This window comes from Lampetra fluviatilis, chromosome 5, assembly GCF_964198595.1.
Source record: "Lampetra fluviatilis chromosome 5, kcLamFluv1.1, whole genome shotgun sequence".
In the NCBI taxonomy this organism is placed as follows: domain Eukaryota; kingdom Metazoa; phylum Chordata; class Hyperoartia; order Petromyzontiformes; family Petromyzontidae; genus Lampetra; species Lampetra fluviatilis.
Window position 1 is genome coordinate 12,538,700 of NC_136279.1, and position 12,057 is coordinate 12,550,756.

Consider the following 12,057-nt stretch of genomic DNA (forward strand, 5'->3'; position numbering starts at 1 on the left):
GATCTTGATTCTAACACAAGAGGAACTTGAACCATTTAGAAAATGTAATGATGGATAATGGCACGTCATTGCCTTACAGTTGTCTTCATGGAAAGCTGTGCATTAATTAATGCGTTTTCACACATCCCACACGTCCCTTTTAACGTATGTTACCTATGATTTTTTTAAAGCACATGCATATATTCATAAGTCTAAACTCATTTATTTGCCTTATTCAACTGCCAACTTTCCAAAGCCAAATGTCCTCTGTAACCGTTGCCCTTTCCCATCTTAGCATTTGGCTTGAGCAAAAGCTGAGGATGTGAGTATTTGGTAGTAATAGGCCACCCAAAGCACAAATAGACTCACGTGCACACAACCAGAACCACCATTTTTGGGTGTTTAAAGCAGCAGTGGAGTCGTACCTTTTGTCCGTGGGAATAAGCACTATGACATTTTCTCACTCATTCGTATACTTGCCCAGTTCTAATTTTGGATGAATCTCAAGCTGTCACCACTCACTGTGTACATCTCGTAGCGTATTTGTTTACTTGCTCTTCATTCACACACAACTTTTTCGAAAGGGATAAAAAATAATCTGCATTTATTTACTTCTTATTTGGTTTAGTGATTGTAATCGCTTCTCATGACAGAGTTTGGAAGCCACTTCAGCCTGTGCATGTGTTTTTGTGGTGAATGATCCTACACTCATACCCATGAAAAGTGGCTAAAATATCAGAATTCATCCCAACACTCAGCTTCGAGCAGCAAATTACAGGTGTGTGTCGCTGTGCCCAATAAGAACATTAACCTTTGTGCCCCTTCAAGCTAGCTAACATCATCCATATCCCTTGCATTGCTCTGCCTTGCAGAGAAGTTACGTTAACCATCATCACACACGGCTGCTCCAAAACCCCTGAAATATTGATGGTGCTTATTTCATGTTGAGATGACCTGGAACAAGAGCTCAGTGGCTACACAAGCCAATTATAAGACCGTGATAACAGACTAAAGCTTAGGGTGTCGGGTTGCTATCTCTGAGCTACAAAAAAACAAGGATATATCTTTGGCAGAATAATATCTCACTATATAGGAAGAGGGGATAACCACATGTAAATGTGTTGCCTTGAGTGGTGTATTATTAATAGGCAACTGACAAAAACGGGGACTTTTAATGTTACAGGAAGATGTAAAGATTTCCCAGAACAGCAGCTATCTCAAAAAGAGGACAATCCGGTGAAAAACAGGAGAGGTGGCAACCCTCATTGGCAACCCCAAAAGGGTGGGCGAGAGACTTGGAAACCCCTTTCCAGCATAACCATATTGCAACACACGAATGTCTTGTTCTGTGCCTGTGCATTGACGCCCCCTTCTGTGCAATAATATAATGCACTACTAGCTCCCCCCACCCCCGTGGCTATTTTCTGTTATGCTGCAGAGTCAATACATGTCGTAGGTTTGATTTGGAGGTTAAGCTGTATACGCGACTGTCCACCCGATTTTTGGCCCCCATCGCCTAATTAAAGCCCATTCGTGCCGGTGCCCTTGCTGTCGTAGAAATGTCTCACTTTGAATTAAATGAAAGAATGGTGTGTCCCCGCAATTTGTTCTTGGTGTGAAACACACACATTGTTTAAGTCTCTTATTTGTTTAGATTGAAAATAGGCTGACGTAACATTTAGTATAATATAGGTTGCTATTATTTTACTGGGTTGGAGATGGTCAATGTTGCAAGGGAGACTGGGTAAAATATGTCCCATGTAAAGCTTGTGATGCCACCAAATTTCTACAGTTCAGAGCTATAACTGTTACCCATTCTTGACTTAAAGCTTTCGTGACTGCAGGAATTCATATTCTTAGGGTCTTTCGATTGAGTCACGTAGATAATTTCAAAGACAATAACAAAAACTACCAACGTTTCGATCGCAACACAAGCTGTCGTCCTCAGGAAAAGGGGGTTAGTTTACTAAAGGCAAACTGTTTATAAAGGTTTAAAATGGGCGTAGCCCAAATGTTAGCAGCATGGGCGGGGCAGCTAATGTTAATGTAAGTGATGGGCAGCGGCCACGAAGGTGGTGGGTTTCCACCAATTAAAGAGCTGCCAGGTAAAAATTTGCATGTTAATGTAAGATCGGTGAGCGGCCTCCACGGCGAGCGCGCTAAGGTGGCTATGTTAATGTGAGAGATTAGCATGTTAATGTCAGATCGCAGAGCCAATGCACGTCGAGGTGGGCGTGCAAAGGTGGCTGTGTTAGTCTGAGAAATTTAACCTGTTGATGTAAAATCGGAGAGCCGAAAATAACAACTAACATCGGAAGGTGGCAGGATGGGAACATCACAGCCAGTTATGACTTAAACTGGTTAATAACGTCCTTCCAATGATTGCTAAGTTTGTACCCATCTTCTCGGTTGAAATTGTGTGTGAGTAATACAAAATAAAATGCATTCTTTTTATTTATAAAGCAACTACGTACAATTATATCTCAATACGCTGTAAACAAAAAGTGGGAGAAAAGGGAGGTACACGTTTTTTTTTTAAATACACAGCTGGTCATCAGCAAAAGAATGTCTTAAGGCTGGACATGAACAGAGGCAGAGAGTCAACAATGCAGTTGCCATTATTAGAATCACACGAAATATGGTTGTTGTTGTTGCTGTTTATTTAAATGGTTGTAACGAAATGCATCCTTCTTACCATTAGCTCGGCGTATGTTGGTCTCTCATTGGGATTCTTTTTTAGGCTGTAGAAAAAGGAACCATATTAATTGAAATGTCATGCAGCTGCAGTTATGTAACATAAATTCTCAATTCTAGTTGAGGATACATTTAATAATCTTTTCTGACCAATGTCAGACAAACTTGCTACGTCTTTTATAAGCAGAGGAAAGAGGCACGAAAGGAATACAATTTCACTTGATTGATTTGTTTATAATAACTAAATCATCGGCATGGGGAAAGCCTTCATCCAGTTTTAATGGCTGTAAATTACTCTAGTATTATTTAAATAATCGTAATTTGATTACATTCTGGTTAAAACACCATGATAACACATTGAACAGGCTCTGTAGAAGGAACATAATGGAACCTGATTTTACCTGTTGACATACTGATAAATAGTTTCATTATTCACAGGTGAAATTGAATTACAAGATACCTTTGGTCAATTTGTATAGACAATTAACATTCTCGTAAAATGTTTAACTTCTTTCACACTGTATGTAGCTGACTATGCTAATCGGAGGTGAAATAGATGTGACTTTTAAGTAGACAATTCATTATACTGGCTTCTGACATTCCTGTCCATTTAGAAATGTTAAAGTGTTGCTATTCTCACCTACCATTTTTTTGTATTATTATTACTGTTAAAAGGTTAAAATGGCATTCATAGACCAGTAAAAATAGTCATATGAGAGCCACTTTGCCACTACAATATTTTCTACATATAATTTAATGGTCAAATGCGGGTTTATAGTACAAGTGTGAAAAGGCCACTTTTGAAACTTTTGTAAATTTTTAGAAAAACGAATGGCTACGTGTTGCTCAATTGAGAGGAAATAATTGTCACAATTCCAGCAGAAGTGACGAAAGAGATGGCACGAATGTTAAAGTGACCGGTAAGCAAACCAGAAAAAATCCACTCTTGTACTTAAACTTGTTTTCTAGTTAATGGGCCTTTAAACTTTTACATTGTTGCAACTAACGCATATTTATTATCGAGTAATTATTTTGGGAGGAATCTCAATGCCCTGAAAGCCAACATATCATGGGCATTGTACATATGTCAACATTCTTGTTACATGATCCCTTCCCCCCCCCACCTTTTGCTTATGTAATTTCCTTCCTGCTTCTTGTTTTGACCAATTCCCACAAATAAATTAAAGCCCATGACTTGTGCTTGAAGTTTATAGCCATATCGGTTTGAAAGTGAACGCATGATTGTTTAAGCGGAGGGAGCAATACTCCCAAGGGTACCTAGCTTTGAAAAAATAATCATTTTAAACATTTGTCCGGTTTGTCAGTCACAATGATTAAATACACAGTCCATGCATCCCTTAACTGCCCGTGGTAGGCACTATTTGCATGTGCCCCTCTGTCTACGAGTCCAGGGAGCCTCCTACCAGAGTGTGCTGAAGTCCACAAATTCCGGAGAGAAGTTCTCCGGCGGAAGCTGTGGTGAGGGCTCTTCCACGACCTGCTTGAGCTGCTGGAAGGGCGTCCCCCACGACTCGTACGGGAACTTGAGGATGGCGAGTTCAATCTGCAAATGGACGGCATTCCGCAATCGTCACTCGAACTGCAGACGAGATGCTACACCCCACCAGCCAAGTCGAAGACAGATTCCCAGAATAAGCCTTAACAGACATATGAAGGCCGCCACGGTACACAAGGTGGTGGGTGGCCAGCACCACGCCCCGAATGCCTTCTTCTTCTTCCCAGTGGCAATGTTTACCCACCACACCAAGTACTCGTTTGAGGCTGAGTCGACCTAGGGGAGGCCCAGGACCAGTTTAAATATTCGTCACCGATGTTAGCCGTGAGCGGGAATCAAACTCTGATTACTGGGTTCGTAGTGCAGTGCACTAACCGCTACACTACCGCTCCCCACAACACACATCACACACACACATATACGCCGTGCGCCAAGCAATATCACCTTACTCATGTAAATATGAATTATTTTCCTTATTAAAAACCACTTAGATTTACAACATCACAAGATATATATTTATTTAAATGCTATTTCATTATAAAATGTAACGCGATCAAGTCGCTGGCTGTTACATGGAGCTCTTGTCAAATGCTAAATAAAAGGGTTCTAATCTTACGATGCCCGAAGCCAAGAGAAAAGTGAAAGTGGAAATTATATTTCCACGTTTTAATTATAATTAGAGTCACTGTAGAATATAGTTGAGAATGCTATTAATAACTATAATCACAATTTAGGTATAATGAGGTCAGTTTCTTAAAGTTTATCAATCCACTGCTGGATGCAGGGGGTTCCTCTGCCATGTCAGTCATTGGTATTGTTTGACCATACTTCACCAAAATGGTCAGTGCAGAATGATACAGGTATTACTAGCCATGGTTGAGAATCAAATTCGGATTAACATATTAATGACCACCGTGCTACAACTCTACCTTAATCAGTTTAGGTCAGTGGTTCTTAACCTGGGGTGCACGCGTCCCCTGGAGATGCGAGATGCCCTTTCTGGGAGTGCTAGACATGGCCAGATTATATTTAGAAGGCAAATAATCGAAACACAAATTAAGCACGGGCACGTAGGTACAACTACTTTGTTTCATCAAACCTATGTATTTTTCTTCTTTGGTTCTTTTCGGTTAAGTCACGTCTAAAAATAAAATAATAAATTAAGATTCTATGTATTTTTGTTTTAAATGTTTACGATTGAGAACCAAAGAAGTTCAAGGCTGCAGTAAAGGTTAAGAACCACCACTGGTTTAAGTGCACATTAAATTTGCTAAACTTACACAAGAAGCAATATGTGGCAAATAAAGCAGAGCAATGTAATGGTAAATTTCAGCAACAGTGTTTTGTGCGGATAGCAGCGTTTAGAAGGCAATGTGCTACAGCAGCATTGCAGCAGTGTGTGCCTATCACAAGACCCTTACCATGGTAATGCCCAAACTCCAAATGTCGGACTTGACATTGTAACCCTTCTGATTGATCTCCGGGTTTATTCTCTCTGGCTGTAAAAGTGAAAGAGGGTGGGCGCACATGGGATAGGGTTTAGTCATTTCTTTTCTCACGGTTCCTGAACTCCCATGACCAAGTCAACTAATTCAAGTTTTTAATAAGAAATAGGCAAACAGTAAATGACAAAGTGTCATAAGGTAGGGGTGCAGCTCTGCAAATGCTTACTCATGCCACTGCTGGCAAAAGGACCTCCTCTAGAGAGAGCTCTGGAGGGCCCCTATAAAGGGCATTTGGCCTACTCTTCTACATTGGCCAAACATTTTAAACGTGATAGTACAGTACATACTTTATTCCACCACAGACAGCTTGCTGATTGACAAACTATTGTGTAGCGCTTGGAGATTGAGCCATGACATCTGGATTTCAAATTCAGCTTGCAAACCTTGGCACCATGGCAACATTCCAGTGTCATAATGGGGAGGTAAAAATGCTAAATTATCATGTTAGATTGTTAAAACTTGTGCCTGTACAAAACTGAGCCTCATTGCGAAAAATATTGAGAATCTACACATTAATCTATTTTATACTATTGGTAAACAGTTGTAGGCTTTGACAATGACAGACTCTACCCAGCTTTAGCATCACATTCCATGGGAGGTGATTGTCGTATTCACTGATGACAGAGATTATATATATATGTAGGTGTTCAATGTAAAGCATTTTGCAAAGTTAGGCTAACCACGTTCTATATACATATGGGCTGTAATATGTAAGGGCCTAAATTATAATTTATCCCTTCTGGAGTATAAACATAATTGACATAAGTCAGTCATTATTATCAATGCACACTAGATATATCAACTATATATTTACAGCCATTTTTAGACAATCCACTGCTGAATGAGGGCCTCTCCACACCATGTAGGTCATGGGGATTTATTTGACAATACATGACCATACTGGTCAGTGCGTGTTCATTAAGGCAGAGAGCACTGATGTGTGAGCATAGAATTACAGGACACCAATGGGATTTGCTGTACTGCAATCTGCTGCCTTCAGAGGAGCCACGCCATAAGTCATGGGCCATAATATTCAAATGAATCGGAACACCTACGGCCATATATGGTTTGCAGCCTGCATCCAGGGTTTTGGCTACAGAGTCGACCAAATATCCACTGATGCCAAAATCGCACATCTTGACGTGTCCTTGTGTGTTGATCAGAACATTGGATGGCTTGACATCTGTATGGAAGCGAGCAGAGAAAAGGAAAAACAATGAAAATTGTAGCTTTCCTTCAAAATAAAAAAACATGAACATTGTTATACCATTTTAAGTTTTATGGGAGTATAACACTTGCACGGAAATAATACACATTTTATATATGTTTAAAGAATAGCTGGAATAAATATCTGACTGTATATATTTTTATATTTTTATGTTATTATATATACATTATTTTTTTCTAAGGGTGTGGATTTAAAACAATAAATTAATGGATAAATAAAACCACATGTTCTGTTGGGTATGTCAAAATATTATTTTTCATGTTAAAAATTCCAATCTTGCAGATAAAAAGTTGTAGTTAAACTTTGACAAGATATTAATCTGTCTGCTTGTTTCTGCCATAAATGACATACCGTATTGTGGAATTACCATAATCATGAAAATGAGAACTCTCACAATCAAAACAATGCTTTTCAACTTTTCGTGCGGTACATATTAACCTTCAGGCTTGGATGGGCGATAACCACGAATAAAAATGTGTTTTTTAGACTACTGGGCTAAACTGTCAGCAGAGGGCCGGGCAGCAATCCATTGTCCTGTGCTGGCTGCTTTCAGCAACCGGCACTGACCAGCGTTAATGAAATATGAAATAACCCTGACGACACGCACGGCGCAGTGAAACCCTCATTCGGCAGTTGATTGCACGAAGAGCTGTATGTGTACTTTATAGTTTAATGGTCATTTCCACTGTGTTGTTGGCTGCGAGTGAAAAAGTAAATAATGAAAACTGATTCGTACTGTTCCCCCGCTCCAATGACATTGCACCCACACAAGCCTCTTGAGTATCCAGGTGCCATTAAAACGTTACACCTGCCAGATATTATCATGGACATGTGCCATTTGAGGTGAGTGGTGGCACAGTGGTAAGGACACACCACCTACGAACCCGATGACGTGAGTTCGATTGCCGTCGATTGTCAACATCCAGTGTCAAGTGATATCCGATTCAGTTGTCTCACCAACCCATAATGACCAGAATGATGAAGTATGGCCGAATAACCCGCATGATCGACACGGTGTAGGAAGGCCTTCAATGCCTTGAGAAATTGTAAAATATTTCGGCATTAGTATACGTGTACATTTTTATTATTAGAAAATTATCACAAGTTGTGAGGTTTCAAAATTGACCAATTACTTGTCATGCACCGGAGGGAAAACGAGTGATAATTTGATTCAATTTATAGCATCAATTCCCATGGGTATGGAATAAAATTATCCCTACAACTTCCTCTTTTTTCTGTATTACCTTACACATTCATCCTGCATACTGCACGTACTTTCAACTGTGAAATAATTAGCACGTTTTAAAATTACTTTGGCAACGTTTTCAGTTACTATTTTTTATAATGATCAAATACAATAGTGATCATTTACAAGTCTAAAGTAGCTTAAATCCCCCCCCCCCACCCTCTGTCCACCGAGCAGTATCAGAATCTGTATTTATACTGGAGGAGGAATCCGATGAGCAATAAAGCTCTTTTTCACAGATTTCCAGTAGGAGCGGGTTAAGAACGTTACAACAACAATACAAAAACACGAAAGCAGTGCAAAGTATAAGAAAGGTAAACAAATCACTTAAAATATGCAAATGAAACTAAATGATTTGTTTTATCTTACCAGTTAAAGCCCATTGAGGTATTAACTTCTTTATCAGAAGTGACTTGGCCACAATTGATAGTATAAATGGGTACACCACCGTTTTTGTCTACAAGATTTTATCGACAAGATTGTACACCAACTTAGCAGGTTGCATGGAGTGGGGTCAAGTTTGGTTACTCCCATTTCTTCCATGACGACTGTCTAATGCTAATGTGGAAGAGTAGGCCAAATACCACCTAAAGGGGATCTCTAGAGCTCCCTCTAATCAAGGCCCTTCAGCCAGCAGTGGCATATACAAGACATTGCAGGGCTGCACCTCTGCAGGGACCTAAACCAACGTTTGGAAACGTTTAATACCTCCCGATGGACTTTGGATTGAGCTAAAAGGAGAGCGATACAGTGTGTTATGGTGCACGTCTGTATCCTTACCCCTGTGAATCACAGATAGTTTACTGTGCAAATGTTCCAAAGCTTTCACAATCTGAAAAAAGGTCGCTGATGTTAGTTTTTAGACATCAATACGATCAAATCTGTGCAACGAAATTAATATATCCACTTTCCACGTGTTGTGGTCATGTTCAGTTATATTTTAAAGAGTGCTTGAAAAAAACATCAAATAACGCTTGGTTACAAATCACAATCTCCTCAGGAGAGGGCGCACCAGTCTCTGTTAACCTTTTTAGTGTGGCCGACGACAATACAAGGTGATCCGTTTATAGACACCCCACTGATGTCGAATGGGCCCCCCTTATTTCTCAACAGGCGAATTAAGTTGTGAAAGCTATGTTGGACAAAGTGTATCACGAGAGTGTTATAAGATACAATACGCCTATTGAGATTGTGTGGGGTACATGTAGTGGCTTTGAATTGAAATGTTGTTTTTGCTGCAATGTCGACCTGCTATTTTAGAGGGGTCTCTATATATGGATCACAATAACGCAGAATTGCCAAATAATGCTTAATTTTGGTAGAGTAACAAAGAAACAGTGTAATTTTGTAGAAATGCAATAAACATCATTACGTCTGCAATAATAAACATAGACCTTTACGTAAAAAAAATACCGACACAGTAGTTCAGACTTTCGAAAAACTATATCGTAAGGGCACTTGGCTCCGCTACGATATGGAGAGATCCCGGGATGTGCTTACAGCAACGGAAATCTTTCCGAGGATGTCCTCAGGGATGTTGAGGCCCTTCTCGATGACCTTCTTGTAGAACTTGTCCAGTGACGTGTCCATCAGTTCCATGCATATCCACACATCGCCCTGGCAAGGGCGGGCAACAAAACACAACGATCTCGTCAAATTTCGAAAATAAACGCCGTACTCGGCGTTCGTCCGCATCTAGAGGTATAATCATTAATGTTATCACTTAAAAACAGGCAAAATTCCCACATTTCATTTTGTGCAGCTGATGCCTACTTGCATCTTTTATGATGGAACGTAAAGTTTTACAGTCGTGGAGATGAAAAAACAGTGATAAGCGATATTGTATTTTTACAGTTTTTTTTAATTGTGAGACAAAGTGGTGTTAAAATATTCAGGTTTGCAGTGTGAACAACATGTTTTCTTCTCAGCATCCAGAACAAAGCTTTCGTGTGACAAGGTAGAGTGGTGGGAAAAATATCACTGGAAGCTTTTGAATGACTGCCTAATGGATGCCGTATGCAAAAACTATAAACAGATGTTAAACTTGAATGAAACGATATGGCCATTTAATTGAGGAATCGATTTGTAATTACAATGGGGAGGCAGACCCAGGTTCTAGGCAGATAACTATTCACCCTCAATGTGCTTCCATCAATCGCCATCATTCGAGTTCGCATCACGATTGTACTCAATAAACTTTTTCAATCTCATTTTTACTATCTGGTTCATATTCATTCTCACTATTTCTATCTCTTTGGTACAGTTTTGTTCGTCCCATTACCATAAATGCATCGTACCACGATCACACAACTTGAATAACATTTCCATAAATCATAATAGATGCATAGATGCATAATTTGATGCAATGTCCCCAAGCATGAAATGTGATTGCTGAATCGGTACATTGTTACACGCCGATCAGATACCAATGGTTCATATTTGAAATGAACAAGAGACTGTGCAAATTATCTTCTTAAACACTTTTGGATTTTCTTTGGGGAAAAACATAGATTATTAAATTAAGGCCTACCCACTCATGGCAGACGTGTTATTAAGATCCGGAGCAAACTATCAGCAAGCAGATACAACTGTGACGAATGTACACGCACAGCCAGTGTTTATCAATCCGCTATTGAATGAAGGAATCCACAAACCTTGCAGACCATGAGGGATAGTTGACCGTATTTCACCATGCTGGTCAGTGCAGGTTGAAGGTGGGGTTGGAGGGATGCAGAACAATGGATTTTGCTGCACTGCCCTCTACTGAGCACAACAGCTATACCACCTGTTGTTTGTTTTGCGCATGGTTGTCACCCATCCAAGCACTATCCAGGCTGAACTCTGCTTATCTTTCGACATCTGAGGAGAACGGGTGCATCCCGGGTGACTTGGTCAGAGGCTCTTGGCTAATACACCAACATAAGATGCAAAGCAGCTCAGCGTTTCTAAGGGCTTTGCAGCTCACCTCGCGGAAGAGGGCTCCGTAAAAGGTGACCGTGTAAGGACAGTCGACAGTGCGCATCGAGATGTCCAGGTCCATCAGAAGCCTCTTCTGCTCCTGGCTGTTTACTGTAGCTCGGATCCGCTAAAAAAAATATTTGGACAATTGCACTCAATTACATGAAACACATCTGACTTCATCTGCACAGGAAGTGATGAACGTGAAACTAGTACATATTGTAACACTCGTCATATATCACTCTCTGTTGTGTTTTCAGGTCGTGCCGTGCGTTATTCGGCATGATGTCCGATGTTTCTTCAAGGACTGAAACTTCAGGAAATTCAGAATCTTCAGAAATTCAGTTCCTAAAGAAGCTCTCGGCACGTGGAGTGAAATGACAACCATGCCGAAAAACACGCGGCTCACCTCGAATAGTAATCAGAGAGTTATACAGCGACAACAATAACACGTGCCATTCACCACTAAGTAGCGGTGACGTCACCATGACGCCTGTGCCAGGCCAGGTGCACTTTGAGGCCACGTGAAGTGTCGAAGGCTCGCTGACAGGTCACAGGGCAGACCCAGGTGCCATGGGTTGACTGGCTGAGATGGCTGGCAGATGCACCAGCTGTGCCCCCTACTGTGCCAAGTGAGTTATACAGCACAACCTCAAACACCTATGCAATAGTAACAGTCGAGGACATGATGCATCTTTCACACTGGATATGCCTATGGGAATATGCAACAAGATAAGCATATTCTGCAGCATCAGTAAGCATGTGTTGCCACATTCAACATTCCGCATATATAATTTCATACAAATGAATGCCGTTTTCATATTTTGGCCAAAGTAGAAGCCATCCGATTCGGACCATGATACTCAAGAAGTGTGAACACATGGACATTGACGAGGAAAATAGAACTCAAGCAGAAAAGTGTGCAGAGAAA

General features: G+C 40.5%; 1 protein-coding gene across 2 annotated transcripts in view; it reads right to left on the reverse strand.

Moving 5' to 3' along the window:
• Positions 1 to 12,057, reverse strand: part of LOC144932567 (dual specificity mitogen-activated protein kinase kinase 6-like) — a 62,522-nt gene that overhangs the window by 4,086 nt on the left and 46,379 nt on the right. For both annotated transcript variants that reach the window (XM_078856773.1, XM_078856772.1), the window contains exons 5-11: positions 11,134 to 11,253; positions 9,669 to 9,785; positions 8,949 to 9,000; positions 6,750 to 6,877; positions 5,611 to 5,688; positions 4,098 to 4,237; positions 2,675 to 2,720 (exon numbers count right to left, since the gene is read on the reverse strand). In XM_078856773.1, the coding sequence (XP_078712899.1) occupies positions 2,675 to 2,720; positions 4,098 to 4,237; positions 5,611 to 5,688; positions 6,750 to 6,877; positions 8,949 to 9,000; positions 9,669 to 9,785; positions 11,134 to 11,253 (681 nt within the window). The remainder of the gene's footprint in view (positions 1 to 2,674; positions 2,721 to 4,097; positions 4,238 to 5,610; positions 5,689 to 6,749; positions 6,878 to 8,948; positions 9,001 to 9,668; positions 9,786 to 11,133; positions 11,254 to 12,057) is intronic.